Source organism: Dendrobates tinctorius, unplaced genomic scaffold (genome assembly GCF_039654945.1).
Source record: "Dendrobates tinctorius isolate UK_male_01 unplaced genomic scaffold, ASM3965494v1 ptg000111l, whole genome shotgun sequence".
In the NCBI taxonomy this organism is placed as follows: Eukaryota; Metazoa; Chordata; class Amphibia; order Anura; family Dendrobatidae; genus Dendrobates; species Dendrobates tinctorius.
The window spans coordinates 34,964,920-34,992,257 of NW_027361779.1; the positions used below are offsets into that span (position 1 = coordinate 34,964,920).

The 27,338-nt window shown below is 48.8% G+C and overlaps 1 protein-coding gene across 4 annotated transcripts in view; it reads right to left on the reverse strand.

Moving 5' to 3' along the window:
* Positions 1–27,338, reverse strand: part of CYB5R4 (cytochrome b5 reductase 4) — a 415,380-nt gene that overhangs the window by 17,098 nt on the left and 370,944 nt on the right. For all 4 annotated transcript variants that reach the window (XM_073589653.1, XM_073589651.1, XM_073589652.1 and 1 more), the window contains one exon: positions 6,988–7,152. In XM_073589653.1, coding sequence (XP_073445754.1) covers positions 6,988–7,152 — 165 coding nt within the window. The remainder of the gene's footprint in view (positions 1–6,987; positions 7,153–27,338) is intronic.

The window sequence follows — 27,338 nt, forward strand, 5'->3', positions numbered from 1 at the left end:
CTGGCACCTTGGCGTTCACCCTGGGGGCCATCAGATCCACATCCGGCGTCCCCCACCGTTGGTAAATCTGCTGGAAGACCTCGGGATGCAGAGACCATTCTCTAGATGCAACACCCTGGCGGCTGAGGAAGTCCGCCGCCCAATTTTCTATGCCCGGAATGTGGACTGCCGAAATCACCGAGCAGTTCCTCTCGGCCCAGCGAAGCACGTATTCCACCTCGCGCATGGTTGTCCTGCTGCGAGTGACCCCCTGATGGTTTATGTAAGCCACCGCTGTGGCGTTGTCCGACTGAATCCGAACGGGGCGGCCTGCCAGGTGCTGGAAATGTTGCAGGGCCAAACGAACCGCCCGTATCTCAAACACTCAAACAAGTTGATCGGTAGGCGTGCCTCCTGCTGCGACCATTGTCCCTGAGTCGTGTGGTGGCCAAAAACCGCTCCCCAGCCGAGGAGACTCACGTCTGTTGTGACCACCAACCTTTGTTCCGGGGGGAAAAGTTTCCCCTGCAGAAGGGAGGAAGTGAGTGTCCACCACCGAAGGGACTGCCTGACTTGGGAGGACAACCGACATCGGTAATCGAGCGTGAAAGGGCTCTTGTCCCAGGCTGACATGAGGGCGTGTTGCAGGGGACGAAGATGAAGTTGGGCAAATGGAATCGCTTCCATTGTCGCCACCATCTTCCCTAGCATTCTCATCCCAAATCGAATGGTGTGCGGGACAGGCTGCAGAAGCTTCCGAACCCCTTGCCGAAGCACTAGTGCCTTGTCCCGAGGGAGAGTTACCAACCCTCGGGAGGTATCGAAAATCATCACTAAAAAAGAAATCCTCTGAGCTCGGACAGGGGAGGATTTTTTCCTGTTGACCAACCATCCAAAGCGAGATAGGGTGTCCAGCGTGATGCTGACGTTTTCCTTGCATGCTTGAAATGAGGGGCCTTTCACCAAGAGGTCGTCTTAGTATGGCAAGACGACTATGCCCCGGGAGTGTAGGATGGCCATGACAACTGCCATTACCTTCGTGAATACTCTGGGGGCAGTGGCTAGCCCAAAGGGCAGTACTACAAACTGGAAGTGCCGACCATCGATGGCAAAACGTAGGAACCTCTGATGCGGAGGAAAAATAGGGATATGCAGATAGGCATCCTGGACGTCGATCGACGCCAAGTATTCTCTGTTCCATGGCTGATATTACTGAATGGAGAGATTCCATTCGAAAATGTTTGATCCTGATGAACTTGTTCAGGAGTTTGAAAATCAGCACTGGCCTGGCTGACCAGTCTTTTTTGGGGACTGCGAACAGATTGGAATAAAAACCCTGAGCTTTCTCGTGCTCTGGTACGAGAACAATGACACCGTTGCGCTGGAGTGAATCGATGGCCCCTAGCAGCGCCCTTGCCCGGGGCTCTACTTTGGGGAGTCGAGATAGAAAAAAACGTTTTGGGGGATACCCGATAAACTCTATCTTGTACCATGAGGACACCAATTCAGCCACCCTTGAGTCATGTGCTACCGTGCCCCAGGTTTGGCAAAACTGGAGCAGGCAGCCGCCTACTCTGCCGTCCTCGAGTACTGAGTGCCCTGAGTCATTTGGCTGAGGCTCTTTGGGACCTGGTTCCCCTCGGCCTGGACTGGCGAGCTCGAATCCTGCCCAGTGGGTTGGCTCTATATGTGACCTGCCGGTCTTTGTCCTGGTTGTAGCGAGCTGGTGCGGCGGCATTGGATGCTGCCGTCCACCCGGGGTTACGAAAAACCCGAAACCGTGCTTGAGGCTGGCGAAACGGCGGTTTGGCTCTCTGCTGTAGGAGAAAACTGCTTTTCCCTCCTGTAGCATCCGCAATGAGCTTGTCTAATTTCTCGCCAAATAGACGACCACCTTGAAACGGAAGGGAAGTGAGAGATTTCTTAGAAATCGAATCGGCCCGCCACATCCTTAACCAAAGGGCCCTCCTAATGGCGATTGCGTTTGTAGCCGCCTATACGCTGGGAACTGAGGGGGAAGGAAGAGGAGGAGCAGCACCCCTAACTGCAAATAATGTGGCCTCCAGGGTCGGGTTCACACTCACCCCGAACATGTGTCCCCCGTGCTCCGCTCCTGTCTGCACCGCTGCTTGGGGAATCCTTCCTGCGTCTTTCCTCTGAGCAGGCCTCCATGTCCTCCCTCGGTCGCGGCCTACCCAGGAGTGAAGCCGGGCGCTCAATTTGCTCGGCTTCCGCTCTGGTCACGGGGGGCGGGCTCCAGAAATGATGTCACGCCGGAAGGGCGTCCTAGCTCTCGGCCGGAGCCGCGGGCTAAATTTTTACGTGCCCGCCGCAGGAAGGGGCGCGCAGGAGGACATCACTGGCGCCCCACTTCCTATGGGCGCCGGAATCGGCGCCAGAACCCAGCGTCCGCGCCAGTGTGGAAGCGGGGGGAAAAAAACGACAGGGGCTGCATCCTCCTCTCCCCCTGCCTGGAGACTCCGGATGCTGCCGCAGAGCCCTCCCCACCCCTCCATACCTGACAAGCGAGGAGTCTCCATGAAGAATTCAGGTAGAGGGAATGGGGTGACTTATGGACGGTGCAGGCACCCTAGCTCCGTCTAACCCTTTCAGGGGGTGAGGACAGGGACCGTCCGCCGCCTTGCCGCACCGCCGTCCTAGTGGCTGGTGGAGCAGTGGGGGCCACACTGACTACTCTTGAGCCTCTGTACAGCCCCATGGTTTCAATACCTAGGGGTGGCCAGGGCTAAGTCGCGGAAGAGGATACGTGGAGGGATACTCGCACGTGTTCTCCCATTAATGGTTTGGGGAAATCAGACTCTTTCAATAGGATCCGTTGCCCCTGTCTTGTCTTCATAAAATAACAAACACAAAAATGGAAGTCTGGGAAAAAAGGCCCAGATACGTCCCAGAGTGCGGGAAAGGATACGCGGAGGGCGATACTCAACGCGTGCTCGCCCGTTGATGGTTTGGGGAGATCGCACCCTTTCAATAGGGACCGTCGCCCCGGTCTTATCTTCACAGTAAAAAAGAGAAAAAACCATCTGGAGACATCCAGACGTGTGTGCCTCCAAAGGACACTAAGCAAAAAAATGGTTTCCGCCCGCAATCAGAGCAAGGGTGTATGCGGCGGAGGAGGAGCTAACCTTTTTTTGTTCACTTAGTGTCAGCCTCCAGGTGGCAGTAGCATACACGCAGAGTACCTGTGTCCCCCCATGAGACGAAGGAGAAATTAAAATAATTGGTGCTTAAATATTCTTGTATACATAGCAGGCAAACAACGTTCTTTTGCTTTACAAACTTTAGGCCACTGCTCTACACTAGGGAGTGGCACTTATAAGTTGCTTGGAGGCAGCACATGGATACTCAGGGTGCAATAAGACATTGGGCAAATGTGAGAGTTGAGATCCTGCAGCAACACCCACAATCGGTGCAAGCTGCTGCAAATAAAAGAAAAAAATGACATACTCACCTCTCGTCGCTGGGGGCCAGGTGCCGATGTCCTGAGCAGGCGGGGACACTGGCACGCTATGGTGGACAGGTGCCGGTGTCACCGCTGGCTCAGGACCCCCACACTGGCGATATTCACCTGTCCCTGGTCCATTGCTGCGCCCGCTCTGTTTTCCGGGACCCTCTGTAAGTGACGTTCAGGCAGCAGAGGGCGCGGCACGCACTGACTACGTCACCGCACCGTCTGACCTGAACATCACAGCCAGAGGACGCGGAGGACAGAGCGGCCGCAGTGGTGGACAGGGGGACAGGTGAATATCACATATACTTAACCCCTCCTGGTGCGGTCTCTGCAGCCTCACTTCTCCTGGTCTCTGCAGCCTCGCTTCTCCTGGTCTCAGGCTCCTTCCTTCAGCGGTCACGTGGTACCGCTCATTAAAGTCATGAATATGTGCATATTCATGACTTCAATGAGCGGTACCACGTGACCACTGAAGGAGGGTGCCTGAGACAGTAGGACAAGCAGGGGGACTGTAGGGACAGCACCAGGGGGGGTCAGTATGATCTCTGACACCCCCGTTCCCCTGCCGATCCCCGGTATATGACTTGTGTATAAGCCGAGAGGGGGACTTTCAGCCCAAAAAAATGGGCTGAAAATCTCGGCTTATACGCAAGTATATACGGTATGTGTATTTTTGATAATTTTTTATTGTTTTATTTTGAATAGGGCAAAAGAGGTGTGATTTGACCTTTTGTATTTTTGCAGTATTTTTAAAAACAGTTTTTACACTTTTTACTTGCTTCAATAGTTTACTTGGGAGACTTCAAGGTGTGATCTTCTGATCGCTTGTGCTACACATAGCAGGTCTTCAGCCACAGGGCGACGCTCCGTAGATTGGCAATGGCAACCATGGGGGTCTCCTGCACACAAGGTTGTCATGCCAACCCATAGGCGCACCGTGATCATGTGACAGGGGCGCCGAAGGGTGGAGCTTGTCACCAGCTTCTGGCACATTCATTTTAAATGTTGTCATCAGAGCATTTAACATATTAACATCCATGGGTGGATTGCAATTCCACTTGCGGCTGTTGGGGCACATTGTGATGTTCCAGAAAAGAAATGCGGGCTCCGCACTGGAGCCCGCATCAAAGGGGCGAGATACAACATTTGTATACGTATGTATATGTCGTGAAGGGGTTAATAATAATGAAAATCATTGCTTCACTAGGTACTTAAAAAGGAGTGAATAAATAGCTCACTGTGCAATGAATGACCAAATCTGTCCTTTATATGCAATGGGTGCGGTTTCAAATACTGCTGACCTTCAGGAAACTAGTCCAAGAAAAATAAAGTTGATCAGCACATCCAAAAAATTGACACATTCTTCAGATTTTATTCCATAAGCATTAAACAATTAAAATTCATATGCTGGTGAAAAAAAACAAAATCACAGTGATGTGTTTCTGCTTTCTTAGCTATAGAGAATAATTAATGGTGCACACAGCTTCAGCAGCGCATCAGAGTGTATTTTTTATCAACAGCATGTGGATTTCAATTGTTTGATACTTATGGAATATAATGTGAAGATTTTATCTTTTTTTTTTTGCTGTGCCCATCAACTTTACTTTCTTCACTAGGTACTGCAGTTGGTAGTTAAAACTGAACTGTATTTTATTTTTCATAAAGTATGGGGCTTCACCAGACTGGCTAAAATAATGACTGAGCATAACCATACAAACCAAGATAATGTCTGGGCTTCCATGTGTGCAAGGTCGATGCTCAAAATAAAAATATCTCTCAATGTTCCATTTTTCGTTTCCTAAACCTAATATAATAACTGGACCGCTCAGAGACTTTAACACCTTCACCCCAAAGCCTGTTTTCACCTTCCTGATCAGGTCACTTTTTTCAATTTTGAACAGAGTCACTTTATGTATGGAGTAGTAACTCTGAAATGCTTCAATGGATTCTGAGAATTTATTTTGTGACATATTGTACTAAAAGTAGTAAAGTAGTAAAATGTCTTTGATATGACTTATGTTAACCAGCGATTTCTCATTTTTACAAAAAAATTTACAAAACCATTTTTTTTAGGGACCACTACACATTTAAAGTGACAGTGAGGGTCTATATACAGTAATTAAAAAAAACAAACAAAAGTGACACCATTCTAAAAACTGCACCCCTCAACGTGCTCAAAACCACATTCAAGAAGTTTATTAACCCTTCAGGTGCTTCACAGGAATTAATGAAAGGTGGAAAGAATAAATATTTAACCTTTTTTCTCAAAAATTTTACTTTAGACCCATTTTTTTTCTTTCACAAGGGTAAAAGGAGAAAATGGATACCACAATTTATTGTGCAATTTCTCCTGAGCATGCCGATACCCCATATGTGGGGGAAAAACACTGGGCGCACAGTAGCGCTCGTAAGTGAAGGACCGCCATTTCACTTTTTGAATGTAAAATTTGCTGGCTTCTCACAGAAGTTACAGGTCTGTGAGAGCCAGAAATCTTGATTGCTTGTTTCTGACCAAATACTTATTTTCCACCATAATATGCAAATAAAAGGAAAAAAAAACAGACAATGTGATTTTCTGGATTTTTTTTTCTCAGTTTGTCTCCCATAGTTGAGGTCTACCTATGATGTAAATTACAGACGCCTCTCATCTTTTTAAGTGGTGGAACTTGCACTATTGCTGACTGACTAAATACTTTTTTTCCCCACTATATATATACTGCAAATGTCGGGAAGGGGATAATGACTATTAAATAAATATAATATCAAGTTATCATGATTGTATTTAATTGTATTTAATTACTAATGACTTACATAATGATAATATCATTCTAATCTATAATTCATTTAATAACACAAATCCATTACACCCTAAGTATAATGAGCTGAAATTCTTTTGACATGTGAAATTTCAATTTTTTTAATACTCTACCACCATTTACCTTCATGAATAACGCGTGAAATTCTATGGCTTTATATTCCATCTATACTTGTACGAAAATCATGACGTCCAGAATAATAAATACATATTGCAGCCAAAATGCCCTATAAAATAGCGCAGGACAGTAGATTTCTTCTGCATCATATTTCTAAAATGATGCTTGGAAGTTTGTGAGCCCTTGAGAATGTTCCATATTTTCTACATAAATTTGATCTAAAACTACATAAAAAACCCAAAAGATCATAATACTGCTATTGCTAAAGCCATCAAAACCCAAAGGTGGGTAATTTTACAGCTGTGGAGTGTGGAACTGTTGTAGATGGATGGAAGTTGATTTTGTAGCCCAGGACATAGGTAGATATTGAGTGTGACCACAAAATGACAGACATCTTCCTTGCCAGTCATCACTAAATGCGTAACACAACTGACAATTTTTAGCAGTAGTGTATAATAGCCTAACAATACCGCAGAACTGAGCAGCGAAAAGATGATGTAAGTGTAAGTGGGGTTTATGTAAGCATTTTGGGCTGCCATAATAGGTTTACTGGGACTAGTCATAACAATAACATCATTTAAAAAAAATGATTTCTCAAAGTACCTCAATCCTTGAGCAGCAAAACCACTTGGACCGCAGACACAAATCAATGCAGAAGAATCCTTTTTGCTTCTTGTTAAGACCTCTGAAAGAAGTGAAGATGATATTTGGCCTTTATGTCCATCCCATGATTGAGTGGGTTCAGAAAGGATATACTGAGCTTCAAACCTGAAAAATACAGTTAAATTACTTAGTACAATGGTACTATATAGGAAAACAAATTTATATGTATACATGTTAAATAAGGGAGTAGTAAAGTGTAAAAAGTAATATCAGGATGTTGCTATCTGCGGTTTTTAATAGGTCTGGAAACAGAAGCAGTGAATTACCATAGTTCACTGAGGCATTCAGAACCCATTAGCATTTACAGATGCTTCTCACAAAATTAGAAAAGTGAATCTCATAAATTACATAGAGTCATTAGAAGCAGAGTGATCTATTCCAAGTGTTTATATCTGTTAATGTTGATGATTATGGCTTACAGCCAATGAAAACCCAAAAGTCATTATCTCAGTAAATTAGAATAATTAACAAAAACCACCTGCAAAGGCTTCCTAAGCGTTTAAAAAAAGTCCCTTAGTCTGTTTCAGTAGGTTCCACAATCATGGGGAAGACTGCTGACTTGACAGATGTCCAAAAGGCAGTCATTGACACACTACACAAGGAGGGTAAGCCACAAAAGGTCATTGCTAAAGAAGCTGGCTGTTCAAAAGTGCTGTATCCAAGCATATTAATGGAAAGTTGAGTGGAAGGAAAAAGTGTGGTAAAAAAAGGTGCACAAGCAACTGGGATAAACACAGCCTTGAAAGGATTGTTAAGAAAAGGCCATTCAAAATTTTGGGGGAGATTCACAAATAGTGATCTGCTGCTGGAATCATTGCTTCAAGAGCCACCACACACAGACGTGTCAAGGACATGGGCTACAAGCGTCACATTCCTTGTGTTAAGCCACTGACGACCAATAGACAACTCCAGAAGCGTCTTCCCTGGGCCAAGGAGAAAAAGAACTAGACTGTTGCTCAGTGGTCCAAGATGTTGTTTTCGGATGAAAGTAAATTTTGCATTTCATTTGGAAATCAAGGTCCCAGAGTCTGGAGGAAGTGTGAAGAGGCACCCAATCCAAGCTCCTTGAGGTCTAGTGTGAAGTTTCCACAATCAGTGCTGGTCTGTGGAGCCATGTCATCTGCTAGTGTAGGTCTACTGTGTTTTATCAAGACCAACGTCAGCGCCGCTGTCTACCAGGAAATTTTAGACCACTTCATGCGTCCCTCTGCCGACAAGCTTTTTGGAGATGGAAATTTCATTCTCCAGGAGGACTTGGCACCTGTCCACTCTGCCATAAGTACCAATACCTTTTTTTAAAAACAACAGTATCACTGTGCTTGATTGGCTAGCAAACTTGCCTGACCTTAACCCCATAGAGAATTTATGGGGTACTGTCAAGAGGAAAATGAGAGATACCAGATCCAACAATGAAGATGAGCTGAAGGCTGCTATCAAAGCAACCTGGGCTTCCATAGCACCTCAGCAGTGCCACAGGCTGATTGCCTCCATGTTACGCCGCATTGATGCAGTAATTGATGCAAAAGGAGCCCCAACCAAGTATTGAGTGCATTTACTGAACATACATTTCAGTAGGCCAACATTTCCGATTTTAAAATAATTTATCAAGCTGGTTATATAAAGTATTCTAATTTATGGAGATTATGACTTTTGGGTTTTCATTGGCTTTAAGCCATAATTATCAACATTAACAATTATAAACACTTGAAATAGATCACTGTGCTTGTAATGACTGTATATAATATGAAATTCACTTTTTATATTGAAGAACTGAAATAAATTAACTTTTTGATGATATTCTAATTTAGTGAGAAGCACTTGTACATTACTCAACACTGAAAATGTAACAAGAAGAAAGTCGCAGACTTCTGGAAATCACGAGACTGATAGACTTGTTCATGATATGCAAGTTTTGAAAAAATGGAAACAAAGTTTTCACAGCATGTTGATTTATTCATTATCGAGTCTGAGCACAACTTACAGAAATACACGTACATACACACTTAATGGCTTACAGTCTATTAGTGATTTCCATACAGACTCCTCTCGTCTTCTCATCCGACTACATGCACTACCGATCCCATTCCCTCATATCTCCTCCAGTCTCTCTCTTCAGTCATCACAACTCACCTAACTACAATCTTTAATCTCTCCCTCTCCTCGGGCATTTTCCCATCCTCCTTCAAACACTCTATCATTACTCCATTACTAAAGAAATCCGCTCTCAATCCATTCTGCACAAACAACTACAGACCAGTCTCCAATCTCCCCTTCATCTCTAAACTTTTGGAGAGCCTAGTCTACTCCTGCCTTACCCGTTACCTCTCCACTCACTCCCTCCTAGACCCTTCACAGTCCGGCTTCCGTCCTCTACATTCGACTGAAAGTGCACTCATCAAAGTTACCAATGACCTTCTGACAGCAAAATGTAATGGTGAACACTCTCTGCTCATTCTTCTCAATCTTTCTGCAGCTTTCGACACTGTTGACCACTGTCTCCTACTCTCTAGACTCCAGTCACTAGGCACTAAAGACACCGCTCACTCCTGGTTCTCTTCCTATCTTTCTGACCGCTCCTTCAGTGTTTTGTTCACTGGCTCCACGTCATCTCCTCTTCCTCTCGCTGTCGGGGTACCTCAGGGCTCAGTCCTTGGTGCACTTCACTTCTCTCTCTACACGGCCCCAATTGGATAGACCATCAGCAGATTTGGCTTTCAGTACCAGGTACATTATATACGGATGAGACACAACTATACACGTTATCCCCCGACCTTACCCCCGCGGTACCACAGAATGCCAGTGGCTGTCTGTCCGCAGTCTCCAACCTCATGTCTGCTCTCTATCTGAAACTTAATCTCTCAAAAACTGAACTTCTTCTGCTCCCACCGTCTACTAACCTCCCTAAATCTAACATTTCCCTCTCCGTGGGTGGCACCATAATAACACCCCGACAGCAGGCATGCTGTCTGGGTGTTATGCTTGAGATCAATCTCTCCTTCACATCCCATATACAATCTCTTGGCCACTCTTGCCGCTTACACCTAAAAGAACATCTCCAGAATCCGCCCTTTTCACACCATGGAAACAAAAACCCTCACTGTCGCACTGATCCACTCCCGCCTGGAAAACTGCAACGCTCTATTAATTGGCCTCCCTGTTACTCGACTTTCCCCTCTACAGTCCCTGGCGGCAGCCAGGGTCATCCATCTGTCTAATCGGTACTGGGACGCATCCGATCTTCGTCCATCGTTACACTGGCTGCCCATTCATTATCGGATACAATTCAAAGTACTTGGTCTCACCCACAAAGCTCTCCACAGTGCGGCACCCCCTTACATCTCCTTCCTCATTTCTGTCTATCGGCCTAACCAAGTCTGTCTGTCTGTCTGTAACCGAAGTCCTGCGGTGCTGATTGGTTGCAGCCGCCAGCTGTTTGTAACGGTAAGCTGCGCCTGCCGCTGATTGACCAATCAATGGCCGGCGCAGTCGGGCGCAGCGCTCAATCGGGTGCAGCGCATCTGTAAAAAACAGAATTAAAATAAAAAAAAAGGTTATACTTACCTTTCGACGGCCTGCGATCTCCTTTCCACGTGCCCGGCCTCGCGGTCCCAGTAATGCCTTGCGCCTTAGACCAGAGATGACGTCACTCTCGCGAGAGCGCGACGTCATCAGCGGTGTTTCGCGAATGGCATTACTGGGACCGCGAGGCCGGGCGCGTGGAGTGGAGATCGCGGGCCGTCGGAGGGTGAGTATATAACTATTTTTTATTTTAACAGAGACCATGCATACCAGGAAAGGGGGGTGATGGGTCCACGCATACCATGAAAGGGGGGTGAGGGGGACCACGCATAACCGGAAACGGGGGTGAGGGGGACCATACATAACAGCAAAGGGGGTGAGGGGTACCATGCATACCAGCAATGGGGGGGGGGAAGGGGGACCATGTATACCAGCAATGGGGGGGAAGGGGGACCGTGCATACCAGCAATGGGGGGAGGGGGACCATGCATACCAGCAATGGGGGGGAGGGGGACCATGCATACCAGCAATGGGGGGAAGGGGGACCATGCATATCAGCAATGGGGGGAAGGGGGACCATGCATACCAGGATAGGGGGGTGAGGGTGACCATGCATACCAGGATTGGGGGGTGAGGGCACCATGCATACCAGGATAGGGGGGTGAGGGTGATCATGCATACCAGGATAGGAGGGTGAGGGTGACCATGTATACCAGGAAAGGGAGGTGAGGGGACCATGCATACCAAGAAAGGGGTGTGTGGGGACCCATGCATACCAAGAAAGGGGTGTGTGGGGACCCATGCATACCAAGAAAGGGGGGTGAGGGGACCATGCATACCAGGAAAGGGGGGTGAGGGGGACCATGCATACCAGGAAAGGGAGGTGAGGGGACCATGCATACCAAGAAAGGGGGTGAGGGGGACCACGCATAACCGTAAACGGGGGTGAGGGGGACCATACATAACAGCAAAGGGGGTGAGGGGTACCATGCATACCAGCAATGGGGGGGAAGGGGGACCATGTATACCAGCAATGGGGGGGAAGGGGGACCGTGCATACCAGCAATGGGGGGAGGGGGACCATGCATACCAGCAATGGGGGGGAGGGGGACCATGCATACCAGCAATGGGGGGAAGGGGGACCATGCATACCAAGAAAGGGGTGTGTGGGGACCCATGCATACCAAGAAAGGGGGGTGAGGGGACCATGCATACCAGGAAAGGGGGGTGAGGGGGACCATGCATACCAGGAAAGGGAGGTGAGGGGACCATGCATACCAAGAAAGGGGGGTGAGGGGGACCACGCATAACCGGAAACGGGGGTGAGGGGGACCATACATAACAGCAAAGGGGGTGAGGGGTACCATGCATACCAGCAATGGGGGGGAAGGGGGACCATGTATACCAGCAATGGGGGGGAAGGGGGACCGTGCATACCAGCAATGGGGGGAGGGGGACCATGCATACCAGCAATGGGGGGGAGGGGGACCATGCATACCAGCAATGGGGGGGAGGGGGGCCATGCATACCAGCAATGGGGGGAAGGGGGACCATGCATATCAGCAATGGGGGGAAGGGGGACCATGCATACCAGGATTGGGGGGTGAGGGCACCATGCATACCAGGATAGGGGGGTAAGGGTGACCATGCATACCAGGATAGGAGGGTGAGGGTGACCATGTATACCAGGAAAGGGAGGTGAGGGGACCATGCATACCAAGAAAGGGGTGTGTGGGGACCCATGCATACCAAGAAAGGGGGGTGAGGGGACCATGCATACCAGGAAAGGGGGGTGAGGGGACCATGCATACCAGGAAAGGGGGGTGAGGGGGACCATGCATACCAGGAAAGGGAGGTGAGGGGACCATGCTTACCAAGAAAGGGGGGTGAGGGGGACCATGCATACCAGGAAAGGGGGGTGACGGGACCATGCATACCAGGAAAGGGGGGTGAGGGGGACCATGCATACCAGGAAAGGGGGGTGAGGGGGACCATGCATACCAGGAGAGGGGGGTGAGGGGGACCATTCATACCAGGAAAGGGGTGTGAGGGGACCATGCTTACCAGGAAAGAGGGGTGAGAGGACCATGCATACCAGGATTGGGGGGGGTGAGAGGACCATGCATTCCAGGATTGGAGGGTGAGGGGACCATGCTTACCAGGATTGGGGGGGTGAGGGGTACCATGCTTATCAAGATTGGAGGGTGAGAGGACCATAGATATCAGGATTGGGGGGTGAGGGGACCATGCATATCACGATTGGGGCGTGAGGGGACCATGCATACCAGGAAAGGGGGGTGAGGGTGACCATGCATACCAGGAAAGGGGGGTGAGGGTGACCATGCATACCAGGAAAGGGGGGTGAGAGGGACCATGCATACCAGGAAAGGGGGGTGAGGGGACCATGCTTACGAGGAAAGAGGGGTGAGAGGACCATGCTTACTAGGATTGGAGGGTGAGAGGACCAGAGAGGACCATGCATTCCAGGATTGGAGGGTGAAGGGACCATGCTTACCAGGATTGGGGGGTGAGGAGACCATGCATATCACGATTGGGGGGTGAGGGGACCATGCATATCAGGATTGGGGGGTGAGAGGACCATGCATATCAGGATTGGGGGGTGCATTATTATTATTATTAAAACTTCATTAATAAACTAAATACATATTCTAGAATACCCGATGCGTTAGAATCGGGCCACCATCTAGTGATTGTATAAATGTATTATAATGAGATACTTAAATAAGTAAATTCTAAAGGATGCAATAAGATTAAAACAAACAATTATTAAATAAAGAGCAATAATTCCATATGAAGGAAGAAAGAAAAAGCCTGACTACAGCAAATTACTACATTATGTGTGTTCATATAGTAAATTACACAATACACAGTTCTAGTCTCTTTGGTTTAATGGGGATTTTTTTTCCCTCAGCAAAACCATTTAAATATCAGATCAGAAAATACTGAGTTCCATAATGGACAAGTCAAAACTCACATAACCCCACGCACTATTTATGACTCATGACCTGCCAATTTTTATACAATGAAGACTGTAATAAAAAAACATGGATATTTGTGATAACTCACCGTAAAATCCTTTTCTCCGAGACGCTCATTGGGAGACACAGATACTGTGGGTGTATGCTTCTGCCGCTAGGAGGCTGACACTAAGTGGAAAAAAAGAGGTTAGCTCCTCCTCCGCCTTATACACCCTCGCCCCTATTGCGGACGGAAATCAGTTTGGTGCCAAAGCAGTAAGACAACAAAATCAGCCTTAATACAGGTACAGCATGTCCAAAACACCACCCTTATATCAACTTAGTAAATGCATATAAATTTAAACATAACAAGAGCCAACTGGCTAATAGAGTGGGTGCTGTGTCCCCCAATGAGCGTCTCGGAGAAAAGAATTTTACGGTGAGTTATCACAAAAATCCATGTTTCTCCTTTGCTTCATTGGGGGACACAGATACTGTGGGACGTCCTAAAGCAGACCCTGGGTGGGAGATTGACTCACCGATCCAAGCTACATGCACCTCTTGTTTAAAGGTGCGCCACCGCTGCTTGGAGAATGCTTCTACCCAGGCTCGCATCCGCCGAGGCCTGAGCATGGATATTATGTTTGGCAAATGTGTGCAGGCTGGACCAGGTTGCTGCCTTGCAAACCTGTTCCGTTGAAGCCTGGTGCCGAAGCGCCCAAGAGGTGCCCACTGCCCGAGTAGTGTGCTCTGATCCCTGCTGGAATCGGCGTGCCTCTAATGCGGTAGGACTCCGGAATAGTCAAACGAATCCATCTGGCTCTGGTCGACTTTGAGGCAGCGAGTCCCTTCCTGCGCCCTTCGGGGAGCACGAACAGCGTGTCCGTCTGACGGAAGGGTGCCGTCCTCGACACGTACCTCCGGAGGGCTCTTACCAGGTCTAACGTGTGCAGAGACTTTTCCACATGGTGCACCGGTGCTGGACAAAATGAAGGCAAGACAACATCTTCATTAATGTAAAAAGAGGACACGACTTTTGGCAGAAAAGGAGGGGCTGGTATGAGCACGACCTTATCCTTATGGAAAGTGAGGAACGGGGCTTGGCAGGATAAGGCTGCCAGTTCTGAAACCCACCTGATAGAAGTGATGGCCACTAGGAACAGCACTTTCCAGGATAGGTACCTCAAGGATATATCCTGAAGCGGTTCAAATGGAGCTTCCTGCAGAACACTCCATAGGCGCCTTATAGGGAGGTACCAAGTGGGAGACTCCCTGGATGAAAGTCTTCACCTGCAGATTGGTAGCAATTCTACGCTGGAACAGGGCGGATAAGGCCGATATTTGTCTCCTGAGGGAACTTGGGGCTAAGCCCGAGTCTAGGCCCGACTGGAGAAAGGCCAAGATGTTTGGGATTGAGAATCTCAGCGGAGAAACACCGCGGCCTCGACACCAAGCAAAGAACACCTTCCAGGTGTGGTGGTAAATTCGTGCTGAAGCAGGCTTCCGGGCGCTAATCATTGTAGCGACCACCTTGCTCCCGAACCCTGCCTGGGTTAGAATCCAAGATTCAACAGCCATGCCGTCAAACACAGGGCCCCTGAATTCGGGTGGCAAATCGGCCCTCGAGAAAGTAGATCTGGGCGCTCTGGCAGGCACCAAGGAACGTCGGCGAGCAGCTGCATTAGATCTGCGTACCATGCTCGACGGGGCCAGTCTGGGGCCAGCAGAATCGCCGAAACCCCTTCCGTCTTGATCTTCTTGATGACCCTCGGGAGCAGAGGCAGCGGGGGAAATAGATATGGGAGGTGAAACTGGTTCCATGGCAGAACCAACGTGCCCACAGCGATTGCCTGCGGCTCCCTGGCTGGAGCGACATATGTGGGCACCTTGGTGTTCACTCTGGACGCCATCAGGTCCCACATCCGGGGTTCCCCACAGCTGACAAATCTGCTGAAAAACTTCGGGATGTAGAGACCACTCTCCGGATGAAAGACCCTGCTGGCTGAGAAAGTCTGCCGCCCAATTTTCCACGCCTGGGATGTGGACAGCCGAAATCACTGAGTGGTTTGCTTCGGCCCACTGAAAAACGTGCCCCACATCACGCATGGTTTCTCTGCTGCGGGTGCCCCCTTGATGATTTATGTAAGCCACCACCGTGGCGTTGTCCGATTGAATCCGGACGGGGCGGCCTGCTAGAAAGTAATGAAACTTCTGCAGAGCCAGCCGAATTGCTCGTATCTCCAATAAGTTGATCGGGAGGCGTGCCTCCTGTGGCGACCACTGTCCCTGGGTTGTATGGTGGCGAAACACTGCTCCCCAGCCGAGGAGACTGGCGTCAGTTGTCATTACCAGCCAATGATCTGGGGGGAAAGGTTTCCCCTGGGCCAGAGAGGAACTGGTTATCCACCATCCGAGCGACTGCCTGACTTGAGAGGACAGTCGGCACCGCCGATCGAGTGTGAAAGGATTCTTGTCCCAGGCTGACAAGAGGGCGCACTGCAGGGGGCGAAGATGGAACTGGGCGAATGGTATCGCTTCCATTGCTGCCACCATTTTCCCTAGAATCTTCATCCCGGATCGGATGGTATGAGGGACTGGCTGGCGAAGTGTCCGGACTCCCTGCCGGAGAGCTAGCGCCTTTTCCTGAGGGAGAATTACCAACCCTCGGCAAGTGTCGAAGATCATTGCTAGATAAAACTGGGGAAAGAAAGAGCGCAATAGGGTCTTATCTGGGTAACAGATGAAATAAATTCAAAAGAATCTACTCACCTTTTCCAGGAAGGATAAAAGCATGTAGGTCAATGTCAGCCTGCTGCACGCCCGAGGTTCACGTCCGTGACCACAGAGAGAAATCCTTTTGGATAAATTATTTAGGCTTACTTGTGCGCTGCTGAGACCAGGATAAAGTCACCACATGAGAAACTTTTTAACTCTTTATTCCCAACGCGTTTCGAAGTGGAAAATCACTTCATCAGGGGATGACATCCCCACAAGTAAGCCCAAATAATTTATCCAAAAAGAAGATCATTGCTAGGAAGGAGATCCTCTGAGCTGGCACAAGGGATGACTTCTTCACATTGACCAACCATTCTAAGCGGGCAAGAGTATCTAGCCTGATGCTGACATTTTCCTCGCATGCTCGTATTGACGGGCCCCTTGACCAAGAGGTCGTCCAGATAAGGCAAGACGACTATGCCTCGAGAATGCAGTATGGCCATGACAACTGCCATAACCTTTGTGAACACTCTGGGAGCCGTGGCTAGCCCGAAGGGTAGCGCTACGAACTGAAAATGTTGATCGCTGATGGCGAAGCGTAGAAACCTCTGATGAGGGGAAAAATGGGAATATGTAGATGTGCGTCCTGGATGTCTATTGAGGCCAAGTATTTTCCATGCTCCATGGCCGATATGACTGAACGGAGAGACTCCATTCGGAAATGTCTGATCCTGATGAATTTGTTCAGAAGCTTCAGGTCCAAAGCAGGCCTGACCCGTCCTTTTTGGGAACCGCAAAAAGGTTGGAATAGAACCCCTGAGCCCTTTCGTGTTCCGGCACTGGAACAATGACTCCGTTGTGCTGGAGTGATTTGATGGCTCCCAATAAAGCCCTTCCCTGGGAATCCACCCTGGGAAGCCGGGAAAGAAAAAAACTGTCTGACAAATTCTATTTTGTAACCTGAGGCCACCAATTCCTTTATCCATGAGTCGTGAGCAACATTGACCCAGACGTGGCGAAACCAGAGTAGGCGGCCACCCACCTTGCTGGTGTCGTCTGGTAAAGGCCTCGAGTCATTTGGCCGACGATCTTTGGGATCTGGATCCCCTCGATCTGGTCTGCTGAGTACGCATTCTCCCCAATGGGTTGGCTCTAAATGAGACCTGCCGCTCCCCATCCTGGTTGGGGCAGCCTGAGGCAGCGGAATTGGCCGCTGTAGTCCATCCAGGGTTGCAAAAGGCCCGAAAACGTGCCTGAAACGGGTGGCGAAAAGGCGGCTTGACCCTTTGTTGAGGGAGAAACCCACTCTTCCCTCCTGTGGAGTCGGAGATAAGTTGATCCAACGTCTTCCCAAATAGGCGGCCGCACTGATAAGGCAGGGAAGCCAAGGACTTCTTAGAAGTAGAATCGGCTCGCCATGTCCTTAACCATAGGGCTCTTCTGATAGAAATTGCATTAGCGGCAGCAAGTGCCGAGCAAATGGCCGAATCCAAAGACGCATTGATTACATAGTCTCCGGCCATCGCCATCTGACCTGCGACCTCCGAAATCTCTGCAGGTAGATCCTGCTCCTGAGCGACCTTGTTTAATGTTTCTGACCATGATATCATAGCCTTGGCTACCCAAGTTGCTGCGAATGAGGGAGCGAGTGCCGACCCTGACGCCTCATATACTGAGCGAGCTAAGCTCTCTATTATGCGATCCGTGGGATCCTTAATCGAGGAAACACTAGGGACAGATAGCAGGGTCTTAGTGGCTAGGCGCAAAACCGGAGGATCCACCATCGGGGATTCCATCCATTTTTTACGGAGGTCCGGCGCAAACGGATACCTTGTTTCGAGTACCTTTTGACCCGAGAAACGCCTGTCTGGACGTTCTCTGTGCCGCTGCACTATGTCCTCAAACTCCGGGTGAGAGGAAAAAATTCTGTGTGGGCGCTTCACTCGCTTAAATGCCACTTTATGCCCCGTAGCCGCTGCGGGATCATTCTCAATCCCCAGGGTCTGATTGACAGCTTCTATGAGGCTGTCCACTGTTTCACGTGACCCTGGAGTGTCCAGGTCAAGGGGCTCGTCTGAGACGCAATCTGAGGTCTGCTCGCTATCAACCACTGGTGACGGGGAGCGAGAAGCAGTGTTTACGGATGCCAAAGCACCGGATGGACTGGGCGACACCGTGTGGATTCGTTTCCTCCGGGTCTGCCTGGAGTGAGAGGGGCCCCTGCAGGCTGGAGGCTCTTGTGAGGTGGAGATTCCCTCTAAGGCTGGTGAGCCATTGTCCCTGCCCCTATCTGGGGCTTGAAGGGACTCTATTGCTCTCGTAAGCGACACCATGGACAGAGACAGTGATAGGGCCCACTCCGGGGGATGACACATTGGTCACAGTCGCAGGGGAGGGCTTCTGGGCGCGTTTGGATTCGCAGGCTTTGCATAATCGCTTGCTCTGCGCCCGCGAAAACGCAGCCTGCATGCAGCGTAAAAGAACGTGTGCATCTTTGCTTTTTCGGACATGCTGTATCTGTCCACTGCTGGGGAGGGGGGAGGAGGTAGCACCTTAGTTCCACTATAGTGTGGCCTCTTGGGCAGCACTTACCCCAGTCCTGCGCCCCCCCCCCGTCCTGGACGCTTCCACCTTCAAATCGCATGCTATCAGCTGTGGGAATGAGCCGCCAACATGTAAAACCGCTCTAGGGGTGGAACTTCCGTTCTGCGGCCTAGCCATGCTCCGAAGCCGGGGCCTAAATTTTTCACCGCCGCCCAGTGCGCCGGAAATGACGCGCGGCCCAGAGGTGGGACTTCCAGCCGCGGCCTCAATTTTTCCCCTGCCCGACCGGGGGGGGGGAGCGCGGTTCCATGGCGCTGACAAAACATGGCGCTATTAACCGATGCGGCGCCTCCTGCCGGATCCAGCCACTCTTGCCTTGCATGGCCGGTGGCTTCCGCCGGCTGGGGCTCCAGGCCTCGGATCTTTGCAGGAGCCCTCCCAGACCCTTTCCTCACCGATGATCCTCTTCAGCCTGAGCGCAGGTATGTGGGGGGGCCTCGATAAAACATAGGACGGTGCAGGCACCCTGGCCCCATCTAACCCCTTCAGGGGGTGAGGAGAGGGACCGTCCGCCACCTTGCAGCACCGCAGTCTAAGCATTGGTGGAGCAGTGGGGGCCGCACAGACTAGTTTTGTGCCTCTGTACAGCCCATGGTTTCAATACCTAGGGGTGGTCAGGGCTAAGTCCAGCATTGTGTCCCACAACGTGGAAGAGGATACGTGGAGGGACACTCGCACGTGCTCGCCTGTTGTTGGTTTGGGGAAATCGGACCCTTTCAATAGGATCCGTTGCCTCTGTCTCACCTTCATGGGAAAAAGACGAAAAAAGTCTGGAGAAAAACCAGACGTGTGCCTCCATGGACACTAAGCAGAAAACTGATTTCCGCCTGCAATAGGGGCGAGGGTGTATACGGCGGAGGAGGAGCTAACCTCTTTTTTTCACTTAGTGTCAGCCTCCTAGCGGCAGAAGCATACACCCACAGTATCTGTGTCCCCCAATGAGGCGAAGGAGAAATTTAATGGGTTGTACATGTCCATGGTTGGCTCATAGCTGTTGCAGTCAAGGGACACATATAAAAGCTATACTATGTACAAATCCTGACATGCTGCACATTTAAAGGGAACCTGTCAGCAGGATTGTGCAGAGTAACCTACACACAGTATCAGGTAGGAGCAGTTATACTGATTAAAATGATACCTTGGTTGATGAAATCCATCTTATGGTTGTTCTTTAATCTTTATTTTCAGTTTTGTGTTAATGAGATTCTCGTGCCCTAAGGCGGGGTTGGTGTCTCTAATTAGATATTCATAATGCAGATTGATCCCTCACTGACCTGTCCTCTAGTTTACATAATGAATATCTGTATATAAAAAAAACGCTTCTGTAGGCAGGTGAAAGCTGTGGCACCTGCTCTGCAGCAAAATCGCATGTTTTGTGTGTGAATAATACATTTGATTCAGGTTAGTCAGATAGAGGGGAAAAAATCTATTTGAAAATGGCGCCCGCCGCTCCTGCGCAGTAGCTGCTATCAGTGTCTACCTGTGATCCGATAGCTGCTACTGTGCATGCGCCAGTGGCACCATCTTTCTGGAGAAGAAAAAAAATTCCTCCTCTAAGATGGTGTCGTACGCGTCTGTGCAGTAGCAGCTCTCGACTAGCTCTCCGAGCTGCTATCGCGCAGGCGGCGTCATCTTGGAGGAGGAAATCCAGGATGAGGTGGTGGAACAACTGGTAGTGCCCCAATCCTACTATCGGGCGGTGCTCAAAATGGCTCACACCCACATGCTGGGAGGGAACTTGGGGGCCAAAAATAAAGCAGGAGCTAACATTGCAGTGCTTTTTTGGCCTGGGGTCTACACGGAGGTCCAGAGGTACTGTGACACATGTCCAGAGTGCCAACTAACTTCACCCACCGCGAGCTACTGGAGTCCATTGCTACCTCGACCCATCATAGAGGTATCATTTGAGCAGATAGCAATGGATATGGTGGGAAATCCGCCCGGTGCCATCAACATATTTTGGACATAGTGGACTACGCCACAAGGTACCCAGAGGCGATACCTCTCCGCCACACCTCGGCAAAACTAATAGCCCGCAAGATATTTGCCATGTTTTGTCGCCTTGGGCTACTAAAGGAGATCTCTACAGATCACGGGACTCCTTTTATGTTCAAGGTGACCAAGGAGCTATGTAAGCTGCTACGGATCAAACAGCTACGCATGTTGGTGTACCACCCACAAACCGACGGGTTAGTAGAGAAATTTATAAGACCCTTAAATCCATGCTTAAAAAGGTAGTCTCTAATGATGGGAGAGACTGGGACATGTTATTGCCCTATCTAATGTTCGCTATCCGCGATGTACCACAGGGGCCACCGGTTTCTCACCGTTTGAGCTATTCTATAGCAGGCATCCTAGATGACTGCTCAGCGTAGCTAAGGAGAGATGGAAACAGGAGCCAACTCCGCACTGGAGTGTGATAAAGTACGTGGCAAGCATGCAGGACCAGACTGCGGCAGTCAGGCCCACAGCAAAGGAGCATCTGATGGAAGCCCAGGCCGTGCAGAGCCGCACGTATAATAAAAGAGCCACAGTCATGGTCCTTTAAAGGAGGGGACCGAGTGCTGACACTAGTGCCCATCATGGAGAGTAAACTCATGGCAGTGGCAAGGCCCCTATGAGAAACAGTGGAAGGTGGGAGAAGTAAATTATAGAGTGTACAGGCCCGGAAAGAGGAAACCCGAACAACTGTACCATGTAAACCTGCTAAAATCCTGGAAGGACTGGGAATGTTTGGTCACAGAGGGGGACTCAGATCGTACCACTGACCAAGGACGTGGCCGGGGGTCAGGTTAAAATAAATGACGCTCTCACTAAACAGCAGCGACAGGAGGCTCGGGTTCTGGTGCAGCAGAATACGGATGTATTCTCAGAGCTGCCGGGGCGGACCTCGGTGATCCAACATGACATTGTCACCGAGTCCCGGGTAAGGGTACGGATGAAACAGATTAAATGCTTCAGTTGGGAGTCATTGAGGAGTCCTGGAATGAGTGGGCTAGCCTTATTGTGCTAATTCCAAAAACAAAGGGGTCATTACAATTCTGTAATGACATCAGAAAATTAAATGAGGTGTCAAAATTTGACCTCTATCCAATGCCCAGGGTGGATGAGCTAATTTAGAGACTGGGGGAGACCCAGTACTTCACCACGCTCGATCTCACCAAAGGTTACAGGCAGGTCCCATAGGCAGAATCGGTGAAGGAATAGACCACTTTTATAACGCCAGAGGGTCTCTATCACTATGTTGTCTTGCTTTTTGGATTACATGGGTGTTCTGCCTTCATACATGTTGACACGCATTGCACTCTAGCATACAGCATAAACCACCTTTTATCTTCCAAAATAAGCAGACTGTTCTCTGTAGTCTAACTTGTTTATTGGTGGAGTATAGAACATGCGGTAAAACTATAAAGAATACAAACGACATGGGTAAGTATTGGGCAGATGATCACACAGCTAACACAATTACAGGAAGTATACAGTGTGATGCAAACTTTACATAGAAATACACAGGTGTCTAATTACATCTGCTGTGCGCTGGCTGCCATACAGTTAATAACATCTCTGAACAAAACTGCATTGCAAGAAAAGATATTAATCTTACCAGATATGCTTTACCCGGATAACGAACTCAAGTAAGGGAGTTACAGGAGGACAGATAAAAACGTGTGTCCTTATGAAATACACAGAATAAAATGGCTTCTTCCTCATCCCAGAACACATTGCTTCAATCCCACATGCATTGCTTCAATCCCATTGCAACACTCTGCTAAAGACACAGGCTGTAAATGCTGTTTAAGACAGCTATAAATTCAGCCACCACTAGATGGTGCTATAACTAAACCAGCAAATAATACAAACACATTTGCCCTGTATCCAGAGGCAGAACACTCCCCGCTTGGCATTAACTAATGCCACTTCATTTTCCAGGTTTGGAGCGGTAAAGGTGTGCTGGCAGTGGTGCCAACATTTACAAGACTTCTGACTGGTAGGTGATGTTGACTTGTAAGACTGAGCCACATGACTTAAACAAGCAATGGCACGAACAAGCGAGTTCCAGGTTGAAAACCTGCTGAAATGGTGGGATTTGAGGTGATTGTCTGAAGTCACCCTACATATAGCGGGTACCTGAGGGTGGATTTCTTCATCTGCATCTGGATCTACCAGTTCAAAGGTGTCTGATTTGTTACTGTAAGGCGTTGAACGGTATAAGAATGCAGGGCCTGTAAACAAGGTTGTGTCCTTAAGGTGTCTAGATTCAACAGATCTAGTTGCCTGGTCCGCAGGATTGTGGTGTGTGGACACATAGCGCCACTGTTTAGGGCAAGTAGATCTCCTTATCCTTAGCACCCGATTGCTGACGTAAAAGCGTTGAGTTTTGTTGCAAATGTACTCAAGTACTACCTTGTTGTCTGAGTAGAACTCAACGTCCTTGATTTCCAGGTCAATTTCTGTCAAGACAAGTTTAGCTAACTCTACTGCTAGCACAGTCGCAGAGAGTTCCAGTCTGGGTATTGTGTGCTCCTGGACTGGTGCTAGTTTTGTGCGGCTCATAACAAGCCTTACGTGGCAATGTTCCTTGATGTCAGTTTTCAGATACGCTACTGCAGCAATCGCTTTGGTTGAGGCATCGCAGAAGATACAGAGCCTTTGCGTCTTGACTCCTGCTGATGGCACGAAAGCGTATGGTCGTGCCACATAAAGATCTGACAAGGCTTCTAAAGATTTCTTCCATCTTACCGACAAATCTCTCTTCTCCATGGGAAGCAGATCATCCCATTCAGACATCTCTTGGGTGAAGTCTCTCAACATCATTTTACCTTGGATAGTTACAGAGGTTACAAATCCTAGAGGATCGTACAGGCTGTTTATCACGGACAGGACGCCTCTACATGTGAAAGGTTTTTTTTCTTCCCTGATCTGAAAGGTAAATGCATCTCTCTTCAAATCCCAGAGCAAACCAAGGCTCCGTTGCATGGGAAGAGAGTCCGTGTCTAAATCCAAGTCTTTTTGATCAGTTGAGTAATCTTGAGAGGGAAAAGCTGCCATCATTTTTTGGCTGTTGGAAGCAATTTTGTGGAACCTCAAATTGGACAAATTGAGCATTTCCTGTTTCCTCTTTAGGAGACTGACTGCCGATTCATCTGTGGGTGTGGATTTCAAGCACTCGTCCACGTAGAAATCCTTCTCCACAAACGATCTAACATCTGACTCGTACTTTGCTTCGCCCTCTTTGGCTGAATGCCTAAGACCATAGATGGCGACAGCAGGGGAAGGGCCGTTCCTGAAGATGTGTACTCTCATCCGATACTCCACGATGTATTTGTGGGGGGTCATTATCGCGGTACCAGAAAAACCTCAAAATAGTTACTATCCTCTTTCTTGACAAGGAAGCAATGAAATATCTGTTGCATGTCAGCCATGAATGCCACTGCATCTTTGCGGAAGCAAAGAAGTACTCCTAGAAGTCTGTTGTTGAGGTCTGGGCAAGACAAAAAGACATCGTTTAGCGAGACGCCTTCATATCTGGCGCTTGAGTCAAATATTACTCTTATCTGACCAGGTTTCTTAGGATAATGCATGCCAAAAATGGATAGATACCAACATTCCTTGGAATCTTGGAGTACAGGTGCAATTTCTGCATGGCCATTCTGAAGTATTTTCTCCATGAAGGCAAAGAAGTGCTCTTTCATTTCAGGTGCCTTCTGAAATTTGCATTTGAGACAAATTGACCGTAGACAGGTTCTCTGTTATTGGGGAAGCGTTGCCTCTGGGGTTTAAACAGTACAGGGGCCATCCAACTCTTTGACTCATCTCTTACCATCTCTTGATCCATGATGTCCAAAAACAGTCTGTCTTCTATGGACATTGCTACCTTGTTGTCTTCTCTTGTTCTGTGGAAAACTGTGCACCCTATGTGATCTTGGTCGCCGTCACATGTGTGGTCTTCACAGGAAGGATCTGCTAACGGACAAGGTAGAGGAGCATTGTGTGGCAACTCTTTTACCAGGAAGCTACTCTTACATGGCTGGAAGAGAGACAGACGTCAATTTTCAATAGTATTGGTAAGCATGCTGTCGACTAAGGCCGGCTTGTGTGCTCCTCCTAGGCAGACGTCTCCTATGATGACCCATCCAAGGTCGTGCCTCTGTGCGTACGGAGCATTCCTGGAGCCTTTTACACATTCTCTAGCCTTGTGGACTTGTAGTATATCTTTTCCCAGAAGTAGAGCTATTTGGGTTCCTGGATCCATCTCAGCTATCAGGTGGGCTATACGTTTAAGATGGGGGTGATGTGTCACCACCTCTCATGAAGGCATTACTGACCTGTTGTCAGGAATCTGGTTGCACTCCAGGATGGTTGGTAATGATAGGCAGGTTTGGCCATCTATGGACTCCACCTTGTATCCGGTTGCTTTTCTCCCTGCTGTCTCAACGGTACCTGAACATATCCTCAGGGTGTAGGGTGAACCAGGGCCTAAAATGCTGAAGTTGTCAAAGAAGATGGACCTGGCTAGGGACCTGTTACTTTGGTCATCCAGGATTGCGTATATCTTGAAGGCTTTGTCCTTGCAGCCTGCAGGATAGACTCGGACGAGGCAGATTTTTGAACAGGACCTTCCTCTTGTGAGTCCCTTACAGATCTCCTTACATTTAGAGCTGACCTCAGTGGTGTCTTCATCAGTGTCCTTCTGCTTCCCATTGTGCTCCTCTGCTTGCGACAACACTCGTGGAGGTGATCCAGGGTGTAAGGCTGTATTGTGAACCATACTGCTGCATTCTGCACATTTCGTGCTAGCTTCACAGTTCCTGGCAAAGTGAGAGGTTGTGGCACAACATTTGAATCAGATGTTGTTCTCCTTGAGGAAACCTTTGCAATCCTCTAAAGACTTCTCCCTAAAGGCTCTGCATTTTAGTAGGGTATGTGGTTTCTCGTGTAGAGGACAATATTTATTGACATCCTGAGGCTTGTTCTCGTCTGGAGGAGGTTTATTCACATTGTGAGGAGGGCCTGTGGAATAGCTTAGTTACTCACCGATAACGGTGTTTCTCGGAACCCATGACAGCACCACGGAGAGAGGGGATCCGCCCATCAAGGACAGGAACCTACAGATAAAAAGGCGGCATCTCTTCTCCGCCCTCAGTTGGTTACAGAGCATCAGAGGGTCTCCCGGTTAGTTAACAACAAAAGTATATACATAACATTAAAATATTGCTTATTATGGAGAAGCACCTTGTCTAAACGAAAACACTCTACACACATTAAACCGTGCTGACCGCACACGTGAAGGGGGGGAATAAGCGGGTGCTGTCATGGGTTCCGAGAAACACCGTTATCGGTGAGTAACTAAGCTATTCTCTCTCACCCATGACAGCACCACGGAGAGAATTTCAGAGACTGGTAGCTTAGGGAGGGACCACTGCCTGAAGGACCCTTCTCCAGAAGGTCAGATCAGACGTAGAGGCTAGATCTAAACGATAGTGTCTAAAAAAGGTGGAAGGTGTTGACCAGATGGCCGCCTTACAGATCTGTTCTATCGATACCTCTGATCTTTCTGCCCATGAGGTCGCCATTGCCCTTGTAGAGTGAGCTTTTAAACCCTCCGGGATGGTATTCCCGCTGGATGAATACAGGGCAATCGCATCCCTTATCCACCTTGCTAGGGTACTCTTGGATGCCTTGAGTCCCTTCCGAAGTCCCTGGAAACACACAAAGAGAGCCCCTTCCTTCCTACATCCCTTGGTGGCCTCTAAGTACTGAACTAGGCACCTCTTCACATCTAGGGTGTGAAATCTCTCCTCTCCCCTATTCCTAGGATTTGGGCAGAAGGAAGGAAGGACTACTTCTTGGGACCTATGAAAGTGTGTCGCTACCTTAGGTAGATATGCCGGGTCAGGTTTCAATATGACTCTCGTCTAGGATTTTAGTGAACGGTGTCATCGCTGACAGAGCTTGAATATCACTCACCCTGCGAGCGGATGTTAGGGCCACTAGAAGTACAGTTTTTAATGACAGGCGTTTTAGGGGTGCTGACTGGATGGGTTAGAATTGGGGCCCTGTTAGTGCAGACAATACTAGGTTTAGATCCCATGATGGTATTTTCTGGGTAATTATTGGTCTAGACCTGGCTGCGGCCCTAGTAAACCGTGCTACCCAGGGGTTGCCTGCCACGTCCTGGTTATACAGGGCACCTAGGGCCGCTATCTGTACCTTCAATGTGTTAGTTGCCAACCCCTGCTCTAAACCCTTTTGCAGAAATTCGAGAATTTTGTCAATCTGGACTCCATTATGAACCCTTGCCCCGGAGCTGGACAGAAATTTCCTCCAAGTTCTCCCATAGGCTCTAGTTGTGATCGGTTTCCTACTCTTTTGTAGCATAGAAACCAGGTTTTCGGAGAACCCCCTCAGCAGTGCCCTTTCAAATTCCATGCTGTTAAATGGAGGTTCAATGCCCGAGGGTGTAACACGGGTCCT